The sequence below is a fragment of the Anolis carolinensis genome, unplaced genomic scaffold (assembly GCF_035594765.1).
Source record: "Anolis carolinensis isolate JA03-04 unplaced genomic scaffold, rAnoCar3.1.pri scaffold_9, whole genome shotgun sequence".
Lineage (NCBI taxonomy): Eukaryota > Metazoa > Chordata > Lepidosauria > Squamata > Dactyloidae > Anolis > Anolis carolinensis.
Genome location: NW_026943820.1, coordinates 2,798,291 through 2,818,736, shown reverse-complemented (window position 1 = coordinate 2,818,736; position 20,446 = coordinate 2,798,291). Strand labels below are relative to the sequence as shown.

At 39.2% G+C, this 20,446-nt stretch overlaps 1 protein-coding gene across 3 annotated transcripts in view; it reads left to right on the top strand.

Annotated features, from left to right (window-relative positions):
• The window catches only part of ca5a (carbonic anhydrase 5A), a 29,431-nt gene extending 8,985 nt beyond the window's left edge, over positions 1–20,446 (top strand). For 2 of the 3 annotated variants that reach the window (XM_062961983.1, XM_062961985.1), the window contains exons 2-7: positions 88–285; positions 4,907–5,025; positions 7,998–8,093; positions 8,488–8,550; positions 13,525–13,680; positions 18,109–20,446. In XM_062961983.1, coding sequence (XP_062818053.1) covers positions 88–285; positions 4,907–5,025; positions 7,998–8,093; positions 8,488–8,550; positions 13,525–13,680; positions 18,109–18,309 — 833 coding nt within the window. In that variant the 3' untranslated portion in view covers positions 18,310–20,446. Of the gene's footprint in view, positions 1–87; positions 286–2,957; positions 3,058–4,906; positions 5,026–7,997; positions 8,094–8,487; positions 8,551–13,524; positions 13,681–18,108 lie in introns of all 3 variants that reach the window. The other variant, XM_062961986.1, reaches the window with a different exon arrangement.

Here is a 20,446-nt window from a genome sequence, read left to right as displayed (position 1 = left end):
ATAGAATATCCCGACTGAAGCCCGACCAAGAGGCCATGAGATCGTGCCTTGCGCACCTGGCCTTCCTTATCTTCTCCTCTTTCCCAGTGCATCCCTTGTGGCAGAGCCCCATCACCATCCCGGGTGGCAGCCGCCAATCACCCATCAACATCCAGTGGAGAGACAGCCTCTTTGACCCCCGACTGGAGCCCCTGGAGGTCCGCTACGACCCGGCCACGTGCCTCCACATCTGGAACAATGGATACTCCTTCCTGGTCGAGTTTGAGGACACCAGCGACAAGTCAAGTAACTGAATCGCAATACAATATTATATTGTAATTTTTCCAATATTATTGTCCTCTGGGGCCCCATCTACGCTGCCATATAATCCAGTTCAAAGCAGATCATCTGCATTATATGGCAGTATACTAGAGGGTTCATATCATCCAGTTAATCCGGATTATAGGGCAGTGTAAAAGGGCTCTCATATAATCTGGTTTAAGGTAGATAATCAGGATTATATGGCAGTGTAGAACGGTCGTAATATAATCCATTTCAAAGCAGTTAATCTGGATTATATGGCAGTGTAGAAGGGGCCTCATATAATCCGGTTCAAAGCAGATAATCTGGATTATATAGTAGTGTAGAAGGGGTTTCATATAATCCGGTTAATCTGGATTATGTGGCAGTGTAGAAGGGCTCTCATACAATCCAGTTCAAATCAGATAATCTGGATTATATGGCAGTGTAGAAGGGTCGTAATATAATCCAGTTCAAAGCAGTTAATCTGGATTATATGGCAGTGTAGAAAGGGCCTCATATAATCCGGTTCAAAGCAGATAATCTGGATTATATGGCAGCGTAGAATGGCTCTCATACAATCCAGTTCAAATCAGATAATCTGGATTATATGGCAGTGTAGAAGGGGCCTCATATAATACGGATCAAAGCAGATAATCTGGATTATATGACTGTGTAGAAGGGACATCATATAACCCAATTTAAGGCAGATAATCTGGATTATATTGTAGTGTAAAAGAAACTTAATATAATCCAGGTCAAAGCAGATAATCCGGATTATATGGCAGCGTAGAAGGGCTCTCATATAATCCAGTTCAAAGTAAATAATATAGATTATATGGCAGTGTAGAAGAAGCTTCATATAATCCATTTCAAAGCAGATAATCTGGACTATATGGCAGTGCAAATCCAGTCCCGTCGTGTGTGTACACTGTAGAGTTGATCCGTTTCAACACCGCTTTGATCCGCCCTGGCTCAGGGCTCGGGCATTGTAGGAGTTCCCGATGGAAAAAGTTCCTTAACGACATCATTAAATGCTAATGAAATCACTGGTTGCTTATCGCTTGGCCAGTATTTGCTGATAAGCTTTGGAATAATGTTCTTGAAATCACCTAGAAGGTGAGATAAGAAGTCTCTTTTACTTAATAGACTCTCGATCCCTTTGGAATAATTTAAGCCCAAAGGGAACTGAATGCATCCATGGCACCACTTTTAAAATAAAAATATTATAGTCAACATAAACTGTATTGAAAAAGTATATTAGCGCATTTCCTGCATATAATATTTCAATGGGCGTTAACTGTAAGTAGAATATTTAAAGAGTTCTAGACAGAACGTTTGAATGAAATGCACGGCTTTGATTATCCACAGTCAAAGCTGCCAAGGCAGAGGGTCTTGCGGTTGTTTGTCTCTCTGTCTGTCTGTACCACATAGGGTGAAGTGGCCCGATGTCACTGAATTGGCTGTTGTGGGTGAAGTGGCCCTCTGTGGCACCTAGGGGTTGGCTGTTGCTGGGTGAAGTGACCCTTTGCGATGACGCCGGATTGACTGTTGCAGGGTGGAGTGGTCCTCTGTGGTATCACTGGATTGGGTGTTGCTGGGTGGAGTGGCCCTCTGCAGGGTCACTGGATCAGCTGTTGATGGGTGGAGTGGCCCTCTGTTGATGGTTGGGGTGCCATCTGTGATGACACCATATCGGCTTTTGCTGGGTGGAGTGGCCCTCTGTTAATGGGTGGGGTGCCCTCTGTGGTGACACCAGATTGGCTTTGGCTGGGTGGAGTGGCCCTCTGCAGGGTCACTGGATCGATTGTTTCAGGGTGGAGTGGCCCTCTGTTGATGATTGGGGTGCCATCTGTGATGACACCATATCGGCTTTTGCTGGGTGGAGTGGCCCTCTGCTGATGGGTGAGGTGCCCTCTGTGGTGACACCAGATTGGCTTTGGCTGGGTGGAGTGGCCCTCTGCAGGGTCACTAGATCGGCTGTTGCTGGGTGAAGTGGCCCTCTGTTGATGGGTGGGGGTGCCATCTGTGGTGACACCAGATCAGCTTTTGCTGGGTGGAGTGGCCCTCTGCAGGGTCACTCGATCAGCTGTTGTTGGGTGGAGTGGCCCTCTGTTGATGGGTGGGGTGCCCTCTGTGGTGACACAAGATCGGCTTTGGCTGGGTGGAGTGGCCCTCTGCGATGACACCGGATTGACTGTTGCCGAGTGGAGTGGCCCTCTGTGGTATCACTGGATTGAGTGTTGCTGGGTGGAGTGGCCCTCTTCAGGGTCACTGGATTGTCTGTTGCTGGGTGAAGTGGCCCTCTGCGGTGTCGCCAGATTGGATGCTGCTGGGTGAAGTGACCCTCTGTGGTGGCACTACATTAAACACATTAAGACTATTGTGCTTTGCAACTCCTTTTCATGATCTAACCATATTTTCATGGAGTTATATTCTTTATAATTAGATGTAAAACTTGGAAATTAACACTTGCTTCTTCCTTCTGTTGCCACCCTCAGTCTTTTCCAGTCATAAGAATATTTTATTATTTAAATGCCACTGAGAATGTCGACCTGTTCTTTGCATTTCTTTGCTCCTTTCTTCCTTTCCGGAATCGTCCTAACCCGCCCTTCTTTCTCTCCTGCGCTCCCTTCTTCCTTTTTGTGTTTTTCTCTCTCCTTTACTTCTGCATTCAGCGCCAAAAAATAGAAACAGATAGAGGAGGAAAAAAGAAATGGATTAAAAGTTTAAGTTGTAGGAATGCCTCATTCGACGCAAATGGGATTCACACTAAAGGTGAGGAGCTGAAATTTTGCTTCTGGGTATAGATAGAATGGACGTAAACAAAATGGGAAATGAGAAGTCGATGGGCGAGAAATATCCAGAAGTGCTTTTGCTTGTTCCTTCCTCTGAAATGCATTACCTGTACTACTTATTGCAATAATAATAATAATAATAACAACTTTATTTTTGTATTACTAATGTCTAATGCATTACCTGTACTACTTACTGCAAAAATAAATAATAATAATAATGTTATTTTTGTATTACTAATGTTTAATGCATTACCTGTACTACTTATTGCAAAAATAAATAATAATAATAATAATAATAATAACAACAACAACAACAACTTTATTTTTGTATTACTAATGTCTAATGCATTACCTGTACTACTTATTGCAAAAATAAATAATAATACTACTAATAATAATAATAATAATAATAATAACAACAACTTTATTTTTGTATTACTAATGTCTAATGCATTACCTGTACTACTTATTGCAAAAATAATAATAATAATAATAACAACTTTATTTTTGTATTACTAATGTGTAATGCATTACCTGTACTACTTACTGCAATAATAATAATAATAATAATAACATTATTTTTGTATTACTAATGTGTAATGCATTACCTGTACTACTTACTGCAAAAATAAATAATAATAACTTTATTTTTGTATTACTAATGTGTAATGCATTACCTGTACTACTTATTGAAATAATAATAATAATAATAATAATAATAATAACGCTATTTTTGTATTACTAATGTGTAATGCATTACCTGTACTACTTATTGCAATAATAATAATAATAATAATAACGCTATTTTTGTATTACTAATGTGTAATGCATTACCTGTACTACTTACTGCAATAATAATAATAATAATAACAACATTATTTTTGTATTACTAATGTGTAATGCGTTACCTGTACTACTTATTGCAAAAATAAATAATAATAATAACAACAACTTTATTTTTGTATTACTAATGTGTAATGCATTACTTGTACTACTTATTGCTATAATAATAATAATGTTACTTTTGTATTACTAATGTGTAATGCATTACCTATACTACTTATTGCAAAATAATAATAATAATAACAACAACAACAACAACTTTATTTTTGTATTACTAATGTGTTGTTGAAGGCTTTCATAGCCGGAATCGCTGGGTTGCTGTGAGTTTTCCAGGCTGTGTGTCCACGTTCCAGAAGCATTCTCTCCTGACGTTTCACCCACATCTACGGCAGGCATCCTCAGAGGTTGTGAGGTCTACTTCTGGAACATGGCCATACACAGGCCGGAAAACTCACAGCAACGCAGTATTACTAATATACTAGTTAGGCGCATAAGTACTGTTTTGCCACAAGATGGCAATCGTGGACAGCCTAATTCTTTGTGGGTTTTTCTCTCGCTATTTCTATATAAATACAGAATATGTTTCTGTGCTTATTTTGGAAAATGTAGCTTTTCTTTTGGAGATGGGTTTGGACCCACTGAGAGGAATGGGAAGACTTAAAAGTTATACGAGTCTCCTACTAGCATCCTAAGGCATTAATAACAACAACAACAACAACAATAACAACATGGCACTTTTCTCTCTAATAATAATAATAATAATAATAATAATAATAATAATAATAATAATAAATGCCTTAGGATGCTGGTAGGAGACTTGTATAACAAAATCCAGCCTCTATATGTCATTTGCTATGTCATACTTTGTCTTTGTGTCAATAACAATAATGGTAATATTCACACAGGACAGAGACACAGGTAGTTGTGTATATAATGATGGCGAAAGTGTCTTTATCTCCTAATACGTTTCCTTTTCTGGCGCCCAGTTATTACCGGGGGGCCCTTGGAAAACAACTACCGGCTGAAGCAGTTCCACTTCCATTGGGGAGCCATCAACGAGTGGGGCTCAGAGCACACCATCGACTGCAAGGTCTTCCCGGCAGAGGTAAGATGATGTGACACTTACGGCAAAGCAGTACCTATTGATCTACTCACGTTTCCATGTTTTCGAACTGCTAGGTTGGCAGAAGCTGGGGCTGACAGCGGGCGCTTACTCCGCTCCCCAGATTTGAACTGCCAACCTTTTGGTCCACAAGTTCAGCAGCTCAGCAGTTTAACCCCCAGTGGCACAGCGTGTTAAACCACTGAGCTGCTGAACTTGCAGACTGAAAGATCACAGGTTCGAATCTGCGGAGCGGAATGAGCGCCCGCTGTTAGCCCCAGCTCCTGCCAACCTAGCAGTTCAAAAACATGCAAACACGAGTAGATCAATAGGTACCGCTCCAGCAGAAAGGTAACGGCGCTCCATGCAGTCATGCTTATGGCCACATGACTTTGGAGGTATCTATGGACAACGCCGGCTCTTCGGCTTAGAAATGGAGATGAGCACCAACTGTTACGAGTCAGACGCCAGCCAAAATAAATAACTCAGTTTATTGCAAAAAACAACACAAAAGAGCCTAAGAAGCAACCAAAAAAGGGCTCAAAACACTTTCTCTTCAGTGTGAAGTAACAATGTCCAAAAAGAACTCAAAAAACCCAAACTCTAGTTCTAATACAACTAGTAGTATCTCTACTTGAAGACTCCATCACAACACCAACCCCAGAGTCAGACATGACTGGACTTAATGTCAGGGGGAAACCTTTACCTTTACCTTAATACAGTTTTAATATTTCCCAGGCAGTCTCCCATCCAAGTACTAACCGGCCCTGCTTAGCTTCCGAGATCGGGTGTGTTCAGGGTGGTATGGCCGTTAATGTATGTACAGTATATTGTATATTTCAAGTTGTATTGGAATACTTTTAGTTGTGAGCCGTACAGAGAGAGAAAGTGGGATATAAATCAGCATAATAATAATAATACCGTAATAATAATAATCTATATATATAAAAATGTAATGTGCATAATTAGGATCGAGTTAACAACAAAACCACTGGGCCAAATCACACCAAATTTGGCCACAATTCTCATCACTTTCTAAGGAGTGACCTTGAAGCTTCAAAGCCTGGCTGCTTCATGCCTAGGAGATTCCATTGTTACCCAAGTTGAATAACATTGAATACCCTTGCAGCCTCAAAGCCTGGCTGCTTCATGCCTAGGAGATTCCATTGTTACCCAAGTTGAATAACATTGAATACCCTTGCAGCCTCAAAGCCTGGCTGCTGTCAGGACCCAGGCTGCAGAGCACCAATAACCATACACAGAGGCCAGATTCTATCTAATATCTTTATTAAAGAAATATATAAAGTCAATAAAAGTAAGTGTAGAATATAGTTCAGAAGTAGACCTTTCAGGAAAGGTCAAATATAGTCCAGAAAAACAATGTCCAATATATGATATTAAAGTCCAAAGTTATAATCCACTTCACCGAAACACACACTATTTTGCAAGCAATAGTGTGGGGAACTGTCCATAGTCTTTGAGGCTTAAGGTAAATCCGGATCAAGGAAACAAGGCTGGAATCCGTGAAACAGGGTCCGTGGGTTTAAAATGCAAGGCAAGACAAAACTTGAGGCTTGGCAAGGTCCAACTAGAAACAAGGCAATCGTGGAACAAGAACTGAGTCCATAGAGATCCGTGGAACAAGGCAGGGCTGGGAACTTGATTCAGGAGCTGGGAACTGGAGTACGTAGTCTACACGCGATCTCACTCCACGAGCTGACGAATTGACTCCGCAAGGAATTCTTTGTGGCCAACATCTATATAGGATCTTGTTTTCCCGCCAAAGCACACTTTCTCTGGGGAACAAGAACCGAAACCTATACTGTCCAGATGCAAGACTCCTTAAACTTTCCCAAGGGAAATAGACTTAATCATCTAATTGTCTGGCAGCTATCCGAGCGCTTCTGCGAGTCGCCTCCCGCGCGTGTCTATCTTGATTATAATAAAGGCGGCGAGAAAATGGGGGAGATTTCGACTCAAGGCTTGTTTGGCTGTCTTCTTGTGGGCAAACATCCTGCAGCTGCAAGGGCTCCAAATCTGGCAGAAACGGTGGGAAACCCAAGTTTTCCTCTTCATCTGTCACAACAGTACTAGGAACAGGACTACATGGCCCATGAGACATCACAGCTGCTTCATACCAAGTAGAATCCTTTCTAGGCCACCTTGAATGCCACAAAGAAAATCCCACCTAGGACTACGCCACCGCAACATGTGGCCGGGCATAGGTAGCAATAGTAATAATAATAATAGGGTTGTTGTATGTCTTTCGGGCTGTGTGGCCATGTTCCAGAAGCATTCTCTCCTGACGTTTCGCCGACATCTATGGCAGGCATCCTCAGAGGTTGCCTGCCATAGATGTGGGCGAAACGTCAGGAGAGAATGCTTCTGGAACATGGCCACACAGCCCGAAAGACATACAACAACCCTGTGATCCCGGCCATGAAAGCCTTCGACAACACAATAATAATAATAATAATAATAATAATAATTTAGTAATGCCTTGTAAAAGAACACAGCAACTATGAGCTTTGGAGGCTCCCAAGCCATATTTGCAGACTGGAATTTTCCAGTTTAATGCAGCAACTGGGTCTAGTTATGTCACTGGGCATGCAAAGCCTATTGTGCCGACGGTCACATATTTGCAAAGCCAATGCCGATATAATTTCCATTTTCTGTAGTTACTTTTGTGCAAAGATGCAAAGCGGTGCAAGTGAGCTCATGGAGGGATTTTCGCTCCACTGACGTTGAAATGGATTTTGTCCTTGTTTGTCTAACTCCGTTCCCAGGGATTGAGCGGCTCTGCAAACATTTCTCTTTGTGCCCAGTCAGCAGAGAGGCATAATATACGTATTGGGCCAGTAGCCATCCTCGGTGGCCATCTTCGGCCTGGCAATGGGTTTGCAAGACTTTTGGAGGTTATATTAAATTCATTCCTGGAATGTAAAATTAAGTGTCTTCCCTTTTGTGTCTCCCAGCTGCATTTAGTCCACTGGAATTCTTGCAAATACGAAAGCTTTGAGGAAGCGTTGATGGAGGAGAACGGCCTGGCCGTCATCGGAGTCTTTCTGAAGGTACGTGGCTCACACCATTAGATCCCCAATAGTTGCTTTTGGAAGGTTGTTGACACCACAAACACAATGCAAATAACCCATTTTGTTTTGATTTGTGTAATAAAATTACAATAATAATAATAAGTGGGAGATATAATCTTTTTTGCCCACTTCAGAGCGGGAAAACAGGACAGATGCATCATGATATTTTTATTGCTGAAAAATAATAAATGTATAGTTAGAAAAAATAAAATTATAAAATGGGGAAATCTGCAGGGGCAAACCCATTTGACACCCCCAACAGACATCCCACCTTTTCTTCCTTAACAAGTCATGCCATAAAATTGCAGAGTTTTTAATAAAAACTTGAAATCTCAAATGAAAATGCACGGTTTTTGTTTTTTTGCCTTCACAGCTCGGAACCAATCACGGCGGGTTGCAGAAGCTGGTCGACGCTTTGCCATCGATTAAGCACAAGGTCAGGTCAAGTCTTAATATGAACGTGGACGACTTCATCATGTACATTGCACATATATTTCATTATGATTATCTACTAGCTTGGGGACCCAGCGATGCCCGGGTGATTTGAAGAAGGCATTATTTGTCTTTGAATGTTAGGTATTCTCAGTTTGGAGTGGGTGAACTACAATTCCCAGAATCGTGGGTCAATCCTCCCCAAACCCTGCCAGTATTCAAAGTTGGCCATTGTGGGTCTGTGTACCAAGTGTGGTCCAGATCCGTCGTTGGCTGGGGTCAGTGCTCTTTGGATGCGGGTGAACTACAACTCCCAGAATCGAGGCTGATTCCCACAAACCCTTGCAGTATGTTCAGTTGGTCATGAGGCTTCTCTGTGCAAAGTTTGGTCCCGGTCCATTGTCGGTGAGGGGTCACTGTTTCTCTGGATGCAGGTGAACTATAACTCCCTTTCCCCCAAACTTGTCCAATACGCTCTTTTGGTTATGGCGGCTCTGTGTGCCAAGTTTGGTCCTCGTACATCAGGGGTCCCCAAACTTTTTAATCCGAGGGCCGGTCCACAATCCTTCAGACTGTGGAGGGGCCGGATTATCATTTGAAAAAAAAATACAAACAAATTCCGATGCACACTGCACATGTCTTATTTGTAGTGCAAAATCAACAACAACAACAAGAACAATGAAAGAACAATACAATATTTAAAAATAAAAACAATTTTAACCAACATACATTGATCAGGATTTCAATGGGAAGTGTGGTCCTGCTTCTGGCCAATGAGATAGTCAAGTTAATTAGAGTTGTTGTTGTTGTTGTTGTTGTTGTTGTGTGCCTTCAAGTCATTTCAGACTTTGGGTGAGCTTAAGTCTAAAATGCATTTATTTATTTATTTATTTGCTACATTTATTTACTACATTTGTATCACACCCTTCTGACCCCAAAGGGGACTCAGAGTGGCTTACAAATTATATGTACATACAATATATTATATTATTAGCATAACACAATATTAGCATTATATATTACTTTATTGAACTATACCACTATACTGTAATATTATTAGTAATATTATATGTAATATAGAATACATAATTAATATTATTATATGGTATTATTATTAGTGTTATATTGTATTACATTATAATATTATTATCAATATTATATGTACATACAATATATTATATTATTAGCATAGCACAATATTAGCATTATATATTACTATATTGAACTATACCACAATACTGTAATATTATTAGTAATATTATATGTAATATAGAATACATAATTAATATTATTATATGGTATTATTATTAGTGTTATATTGTATTACATTATAATATTATTATCAATATTATATGTATATACAATGTATTATATTATAAAACTGAGGGCAGGGGCCAGGTCAATGACCTCGGAGGGCCGCATCCGGCCCCCGGGCCTTAGTTTGGGGACCCCTGTCGTACATCATCGGTGGGGTTCAGAGTGCTCATTCATTGCAGCTGAACTATAAATCCCGGTACCTACTACTCCCAAATGTCCAGGCCAATTCCCCTCAAAACTCACCAGCATTCAAATCTGGGCATATCGGGTCTGCATGGCAAGTTTGGTCCAGACCCATCATTGTTTGGGTTCATAGCGTTCTGGGTGTAGGTGAACTACAACTCCTCTACATTCCCCAGTGGGAGTCCCAGGGCTCTGACTTGGTGCAGGGCGAACTACAACTTCCACCATGTAGAGCCAATCCCCCAAACTCCTCCTCTGCTGTGTTTGTTCTGCAGGCAGATTTGAAAGGGAAGGGCAGTGGGCGGGGTCATGCAAATTCCACAGCAATGGAGAACCCTGGGATGCCTGCCTGTGGTGGAAGAAATAGCAAAATGTAGGATGAAATTGTCCCTAAATGAAAGCGTTCCTTGGGTGGTGGGTTGTAGTGTTTGGGGAGGACATTGGCAGGGGCTGGGCTGCATGTTCATGGCGCTCGCTGTAACCGTAATGTCAGTGGAAAAGAGTGACTTGGTGGCTCCTCAGCACTGGGAACGGGAGCCTGTTTGTGGAGGCCAGACGGAGGCTGTCTGTGTGAACGGACACCCGTGCCACATACACACATATGGGTTTTCACTTTTATTATGGATATACATATACAGTAGAGCAGGGGTCCCCGAACTAAGGCCCGGGGGCCGGATGCGGCCCTCCGAGTTCATTTACCTGGCCCCTGCCCTCAGTTTTATAATATAATATATTGTATATACATATAATATTGATAATAATATTATAATGTAATACAATATAACACTAATAATAATACCATATAATAATATTATATTCTATATTACACATAATATTACTAATAATATTACAGTATAGTGGTATAGTTCAATATAGTAATATCTAATGCTAATATTGTGCTATGCTAATAATATAATATATTGTATATACATATAATATTGATAATAATATTATAATGTAATACAATATAACACTAATAATAATACCATATAATAATATTAATTATGTATTCTATATTACATATAATATTACTAATAATATTACAGGATAGTGGTATAGTTCAATATAGTAATATCTAATGCTAATATTGTGCTATGCTAATAATATAATATATTGTATGTACATATAATTTGTAAGCCACTCTGAGTCCCCTTTGGGGTGAGAAGAGTGTGATACAAATGTAGTAAATAAATGCAGTAAATAAATAATAAATAAATAAATACATTTTAGACTTAGGCTCGCCTAAAGTCTGAAATGACTTGAAGGCACACAACAACAACAACAACAACAACCCTAATTAACTTGACTATCTCATTGGCCGGAAGCAGGACCACACTTCCCATTGAAATCCTGATAAATGTATGTTGGTTAAAATTGTTTTTATTTTTAAATATTGTATTGTTCGTTGTTGTTGTTGTTGTTGTTGTTGTTTTTGCACTACAAATAAGACATATGCAATGTGCATCGGAATTTGTTTGTATTTTTTTTCAAATGATAATCCGGCCCCTCAACAGTCTCAAGGATTGTGGACCGGCCCTCGGCTTAAAAAGTTTGAAGACTCCTGCAGTAGAGTCTCACTAATCCAAGCCTCGCTTATCCAAGCCTCTGGATAATCCAAGCCATTTTTGTAGTCAATGTTTTTAATATATCGTGATATTTTGGTGCTAAATTCGTAAATACAGTAATTACAACATAACATTACTGCGTATTGAACTACTTTTTCTGTCAAATTTGTTGTATAACATGGTGTTTTGGTGCTTAATTTGTAAAATCATAACCTAATTTGATGTTTAATAGGCTTTTCCTTAATCCCTCCTTATTATCCAAGATATTCGCTTATCCAACATTCTGCCGGCCCGTTTAGCTTGGATAAGTGAGACTCTACTGTACATACATATAGATATAGATAATTATTATATTAGGAATATATTATTATAATACAGTAGAGTCTCATCCAACATAAATGGGCCGGCAGAATATTGGATAAGTGAATATGTTGGATAATAAGGAGAGATTAAGAAAAAGCCTATTAAGCATCAAAATAGGTTATGATTTTACAAATTAAGCACCAAAACATTGTGTTATACAACAAATTTGACAGAAAAGGTAGTTCATTACACTTTAATGCTATGTAGTAATGACTGTATTTACGAATTTAGCACCAAAATATCATGATATATTGAAAACATTGTCTACAAAAATGGCTTGGATAATCCAGAGGCTTGGATAAGCGAGGCTTGGATTACTGAGACTCTACTGCAGGGGTCCTCAAACTTTTAAAGCCGAGGGCCGGTCCATAATCCTTCAGACTGTTGAGGGGCCGGATTATCATTTGAAACAAATACAAACAAATTCCGATGCACACTGCATATGTCTTATTTGTAGTGCAAAGACAACAACAACAACAACAACAACGAAAGAAAAATACAATATTTAAAAATAAAAACAATTTTAACTAACTCAAACTGATCAGGATTTCAATGGGAAGTGTGGTCCTGCTTCTGGCCAATGAGATAGTCAAGTTAATTAGGATTATTGTTGTTGTGTGCCTTCAAGTCATTTCAAATTTTGGGCGAGCCTAAGTCAAAATTTTATTTATTATTATTTATTTATTTACTACATTTATATACTGTCCTTCTCACCCCGAAGGGGACTCAGAGTGGGTTACAATTTATATGTATATACAATATATTATATTATTAGCATAGAACAATATTAGCATTATATATTACTATATTGAACTATACCACTATACTGTAATATTATTAGTAATATTATATGTAATATAGAATATATAATTAATATTATTATATGGTATTATTATTAGTGTTATATTGTATTACATTATAATATTATTTATTTATTTATTTGCAGTATTTATATTCTGCCCTTCTCACCCCAAAGGGGACTCAGGGCGGATTACAATGAACACATATATGGCAAACATTCAATGCCAACAGACAAACAACATTCAGTTTTTAGACAGACACAGAGGCATTTTTTAACATCTTTTCCAGCTTCACAATTCCGGCCACAGGAATTATTATATTATATTATATGTATATACAATATATTATATTATAAAACTGAGGGCGGGGGCCAGGTAAATGACCTCGGAGGGCCGCATCCGGCCCCCGGGCCTTAGTTTGGGGACCCCTGCTCTACTGTAATTATTATTACTATATGTAGACGATCTCATGCTTGCAGGGTAATAATTAGAAATACATTATTTTTATTACTATACGTAGACGATCTCACATACGCAGAACAGAGCTTAAAATACACAACTTTGACTTTGCAATGTAGAGATTGCCTGAATGATGCGTGTAGGTTTTGCAAAATGTAATGTGTGAGAAAGAGCTTGCAGAAGGCCAAGGGCTGAGACCTGCACAGACGTACAAGCCTTGGGTTTTGCAAGGGAAAATGCCCATTGCAAGCAACCAAGACTGACCGTCGTCCTGCTGCTTGGCTTCCCTAGGATGACCTGGTGGAGTTTGAGGAGTTTGACCCGTCCTGCCTCTTGCCGTCCTGCACGGACTACTGGACGTACTCGGGGTCCTTGACCACCCCTCCGCTCTCGGAGTCGGTCACCTGGATCATCAAGAAGAAGCCCATCGAGGTCGACGAAGACCAGGTGCGTTCAATGGGGAGAGAGACACCAGTTGCAAGATAGAGCCAGGCCCAGAATGCATATAAAACAGCCCAAACAAAAATGCACAATGTAAATCCATTTGTCAATCAGTTCAAGTAATAATAACAACAACAACAACAACAACTATAAATATAATACTATAATTATATATAAATATTATATTGTACAATACTACTACTATTACTACTACTACTAATAATAATAATATGCTGTAAGCCGCTTTGAGTCCAATCCTGGGAGAAAAGCGGGACAGAAATTCATAAATAAATAAATGATATGAAATAATAATAAATATAACGTTGTGTTGTCGAAGGCTTTCATGGCCGGGATCACAGGGTTGTTGTATGTCTTTCGGGCTGTGTGGCCATGTTCCAGAAGCATTCTCTCCTGACGTTTCGCCCACATCTATGGCAGGCATCCTCAGAGGTTGTGAGGAATTCCATATTCCATACCTCACAACCTCTGAGGATGCCTGCCATAGATGTGGGCGAAACGTCAGGAGAGAATGCTTCTGGAACATGGCCACACAGCCCGAAAGACATACAACAAATATAACGTTGTTTATTCGTTCAGTCGCTTCCGACTCATGGACCAGCCCACGCCATATTAGTAATATAATATAATATATATATATATATATATATATATATATTAATAATAATATAACAACAATACAGTAGAATCTCACTTATCCAAGCTAAACGGGCCAGCAGAAGTTTGGATAAGCGAATATCTTGGATAATAAGGAGGAATTAAGGAAAAGCCTATTAAACATCAAATTAGGTTATGATTTTACAAATTAAGCACCAAAACATCATGCTATACAACAAATTTGACAGAAAAAGTAGTTCAATGCGCAGTAATGTTATGTTGTCATTACTGTATTTACGAATTTAGCACCAAAATATCACGATATATTGAAAACATTGACTACAAAAATGCCTTGGATAATCCAGAGGCTTGGATAAGCGAGGCTTGGATAAGCGAGACTCTACTGTATATATATATTATAATCTAACAACAATACTATAATAATACTATACTATAATAATAAATACTGAAATAATAAATCAATGAAAATGTAAAATTACGTTATAATAATAACAATGATAAGATACTAATAATAAATGAATTTTGCAATATAATAATAATTATATAAAATAATACTATTCTAACACAATACAGTAGAGTCTCACTTATCCAAGCCTCGCTTATCCAAGCTTCTGGATTATCCAAGCCATTTTTGTAGTCAATGTTTTCAATACATTGTGATATTTTGGTGCTAAATTTGTAAACACAGTAATTACAACATAACATTCCTGCGTATTGAACTACTTTTTCTGTCAAATTGTTGTATAACATGATGTTTTGGGGCTTAATTTATAAAATCATACCCTAATTTGATGTTTCATAGGCTTTTCCTTAATCCCTCCTTATTATCCAACACATTTGCTTATCCAAGCTTCTGCCGGCCCGTTTAGCTTGGATAAGTGAGACTCTACTGTAATACTATACTATAATAATAAATACTGAAATAATAAATCAATGATAATGTAAAATTACATTATAATAATAACAACTAGCTGTGCCCAGCCACGCGTTGCTGTGGCTAAGTATGGTGGTATGGGAAATAAAGTATTGAGGAATTGGTGGTAGTTAAGGTAAAGGGTCCCCTGGGCTGAGTGGATTGCTAGGAGACCAAGTGAGCAGAGCTTAGCCTTCTAACTGGCAGTAATTGGATAAAAACAATTATTCCTCTACCTCTAATTAGGACTTTATTTTTCTTTTCTTTTTGTTGTATCAACCTAGAGGCATGGATGAGGAGTTGTGATGTCAATTTTCGAGGTTGTGGGGTGATTACTTTTGTTGTTTTGTCTGCTGCCGTGATGCCATCACTCTTTTATATATATAGATGATAAGATACTAATAATAAATTAATTTTGCAATATAATAATAATATAAAATAATACTATTCTAACACAATAATAATAATACTAAAATAATATAAACATACTAAAATAATAAAAGGATGATGTAAAAAATAACATTATAATAATATATATAATATATGATAATAGAATGCTAAAATAAATAAATTGTATATAAATTACAATAAAAATAGATTGCAATATATAATAATAATATAAAATAACGCTAAAGCATAATAATAATAATAATAATAATAATAATAATAATATAAGAAGGAGGAGGAGGAGATCTGGAGGGATAAGGGGGCAGAAACTGATCATTCCCATATTTGGCCATATGATCAATAGAAGAGAACTTTGGCCGCAAAATACCCAACTCCATTAGCAACAAAAAAAGTAACTTCCTTTAAGTTCCAGCAATAAAAACAAACCAAATGAAGGCCTGGGACTAAAATTATCACCGTTAACAATAAAGCCATCGATACCTTGGACCAGGGGTCCCCAAACTAAGGCCCGGGGGCCGGATGCGGCCCATCGAAGCCATTTATCCGGCCCCCACAGCACAAGGGCAGAAGGAGGTTGGACTAAATGGACTAAATTATTATTATTATTATTATTATTATTATTATTATTATTATTATTATTATTAACATTGAGGCTGGGTGGCCATCTGTCAGGGGTGCTTTGCTTGTGCCTTTTGGTGCAGAAAGGCAGAAGAGGGTTGGACTAAAAGGCCCAAGGGGTCTCTCCCAACCCTCTTTATTATTTTTATTTTATTTTATGACAGCAAACAAGCTAGACATGCTGGATTTCATATCACAAAATCACAAGTCGAACACTTCCCAAGTGTCTAGGACTGTGTGATGTATTTTCGGATGATGCTGCAGATCCCAGTAGGACTAAATAGACTAAATGGCCCAAGGGGGTCTCTTCCAACCCTCTTTGTTGTTGTTGTTGTTGTTGTTAACATTGAGGCTGAGTGGTCATCTGTCAGGGGTACTTTGCTTGTGCTTTTGGTGCACAAAGGCAGAAGAGGGTTGGACTAAAAGGCCCAAGGGGTCTCTTCCAACCCTCTTTTTCATTATTATTATTATTATTATTATTATTATTATTATTATTATTATTATTATTATTATTATTGCTCGGTAGCCAACTATAGTCCGGCCCTCCAATGGTCTGAAGGATCGTGAACTGGCCCCCTGTTTAAAAAGTTTGGGGACCCCTGCCTTGGACTAAGGCAGGGCTTAACTGGAAGATTGAAACTGGATGATTCTTGGGTTATCTTCCGAATTATAGTAACAGGACACACTGACTGTTTACCTGTGGTTTAAGGAGGAGACTGGGCTTATAGAAAGGGACACCCCTGAAACCCAGCCGTTGCATTCTTCTCCTGCTTCACATCCTGAAAGACACAATCCGATCCCTCCCGACAGGTGGCCATGCAACCTCATAGACATTGGCAGGTTCATGGGGAAATAGGGCTATAGTGACAGAGTCAGAAGAGACCCCATCAGGACCGACCCCATTATTCTGCTAATTAGAAAGGCACAATCAGACCCCTCCCTACAGATGGCCACTCAACCTCATAGACATTAGCAGGCGCATGGAGAAACAGGGCTATAGAGTCAGAAGAGACCCCAAGGGCCATCTGCTAGGCAGGAAGACACAATCCGATCCCTCCCGACAGACAGCCATGCAGCCTCATCGACATTTGCAAGCACATTGAGAAATAGGGCTATAGTGCCAAAGACTCCATCCAGTCTGACCGCATTATTCTGCTAGTTAGAAAGACACAATCAAATCCCTCCCTACAAATAGCCATCTAACCTCACAAACATTAGCAGGTAGACACAATCTGATCCCTCCCGACGGATGACCATGCAACCTCATAGGCATTTTCAGGCTCAAGGAGAAATAGAGCTATAATGTCAAAGAGTTGGAAGGGACCCCAAGGGCCATCCAGTCCGACCCCATTATTTTGGAAGACTGGGAGACACAATCCAATCCCACCCGACAGATGGTCATGCAACCTCATAGGCATTTTCAGGCTCAAGGAGAAATAGAGCTATAATGTCAAAGAGTCGGAAGGGACCCCAAGGGCCATCCAGTCCGACCCCATTGTTTTGCCAGACTGACAGACACAATTCGATCCCACCCGACAGATGGCCATGCAACCTCATAATTAGCAGGCTCAAGGAGAAATAGAGCTATAGTGTCAAAGATTCGGACGGGACCCCAAGGGCCATCCAGTCCGACCCCATTGTTCTGCCAGGCTGACAGACACAATCTGATCCCACCCGACAGATGGCCATCCAACCTCATAATTAGCATAATGGAGAAATAGAGTTATAGAGTCAGAAGAGAACCCTCCAAGGGCCATCCAGTCTGACCCCATTAGTCTGCCAGGCAGGAAGACACCATCCGACCCCTCCCGACAGATGGCCATGCCGCTCCTGCTTAACCCGCTGGCTTTTCTCTGCAGCTGGAGATGTTCCGGATGCTGCTCTTCTCTCCGGCCGGGGAGGAGGAGCAGCGCATGGTGGACAACTTCCGCCCGCTCCAGCCCATCATGGGCCGCACGGTCCGGGCCTCCTTCCCCACGCCCCACCGCCTCAGCGTCCTGCCACGCGAGCCCACCCACAAGGACCAGATGGAGCCTCAGCAGGAGACCGCCCACCTTTGAATCAAAAACAAAGACGTTCCTGGGTTGCGGTGAGTTTTCCGGGCTGTCTGGCTATGTCCCAGCAGCATTCTCTCCTGACGTTTCCCCTGCATCTGTGGCAGCTTGTTCAGAGATCTGTTGCAAATGAGGCAACAGATATAGATAGATACATATCTATATCTATATATCTGTGGAATAATGCCCAGGGTGGGAGAAAGAATCCTGCCATCAATCAAAGCCCAAACAGAGGGTGCCTCCAGGCAGGAAGCAGCCAGGCTTTGGAGCTGCAAGGCTTCTCAAAGTTTATCAAACTGGTTCAATTGCAAGATTGCCTCAAGCCGATAAGGGTTCTTTCTCCCGCCCTGGACATCGTTCCGCAGAGGGTGCCTCCAGGCAACAACAGCCAAGCTACCTCCTTGCAGAGACCCTCACTTGATTGACTTTGCAAACTTCACGGCTTGCTCAGTGCTATTCAGGCAGGCTCATGGCAACATTTGCAATTGCTTCACTACAGGCAAGGGTTCTTTTCTCCCACCCTGGACACCATTCCGCAGACGGTGCCTCCAGGCAACAACAGGCAAGCTAACTCTATGCAGAGACCCTTACTGATGGGCATTATTCCACAGATATATTATTAATAATAATAATAATAATGATGATGGTCATTATTCCACAGATATATTATTATTATTATTATTATTAATAATAATAATAATAATAATAATAATAATAATAATAATAATAATAATAATAATAAAAACACTCAGACCCTTACTGCTGGACATTATTCCACAGATATATTATTATTATTATTATTATTAATAATAATAATAATAATAATAATAAAAACACTCAGACCCTTACTGCTGGACATTATTCCACAGATGTATAATAATAATAATAATAATAATAATAATAATAATAATAATAATAATAATAATAATAATAATAATAAAAAACACTCAGACCCTTACTGCTGGACATTATTCCACAGATGTATAATAATAATAATAATAATAATAATAATAATAATAATAATAATAATAATAAAAAACACTCAGACCCTTACTGCTGGACATTATTCCACAGATGTATAATAATAATAATAATAATACACTCAAGGTGTGACACAAAATACAAAACACAAGGGCAAAACAAAATATAGGCAATAAACAGTCAACACAACATCATAATTTCACAGTATTTATTATCTAGCAATAATAATAATAATAATAATAATAATAATAATAATAATAATCTTTATTTATATTTCGCTATATCTCCCTGGGACAATTCAGAGCAGATTATACAGAAACATACATGACAAACATATTTAGATATAATAATAACAATAACAACAATTATAATATACAAACATATTTAGATATAACAACAACAACAACAATAATAATATACTTTATTTACATTCCGCTATATCTCCTGGGGGGAACTCAGCGCGGATTACAGAAACATACATGGCAAACATATTTAGATATAATAATAACAACAAGAACAACAACAATAATACAGTATATTTTATTTATATTCCACTATATCTCCGTGGCGGGATTCAGAGCGGATTACAGAAACATACATGCCAAACATTCATTGCCGCTACACAATGAACAACAAACCCCATATAGATACAAACCCCAATGCCTTGTGCAGGCGAAATGTCAGGAGAGAATGCTACTGGAATACGGCCATATAGCCCGAAAAACTTCAGGTGTTTTGGACTGCAACTCCCACCATTCCTAACAGCCTAGTCCTTTGAAACTCTGCAAAGCATTGCTTTCGTTTCGAAAACCAAACATGCAACATATATATATATATACATACACACACACACACACACACACACACACACACATATATATATATATATATATATATATATATATATATATATGTCGGATCCGGTGTTTACCTTGGGTCCGTCTGGCTCAATCCTATCTACCTCTGACACGTGTCGATTCCAATGTTACAGCGGTTATCTCGCTTCTTTTCACTGTTTATCTCTGCTTCACAGTTGGACTATTTTATGTTAGATAGATATATATATTCGGGACGACAAACAAAGAAGTGCCTTCTCCTAGGATCCTAGTCTGAGTAAAATCAATAAGGAAAAATAATTAAAATAATGTTGCTATACACCTAA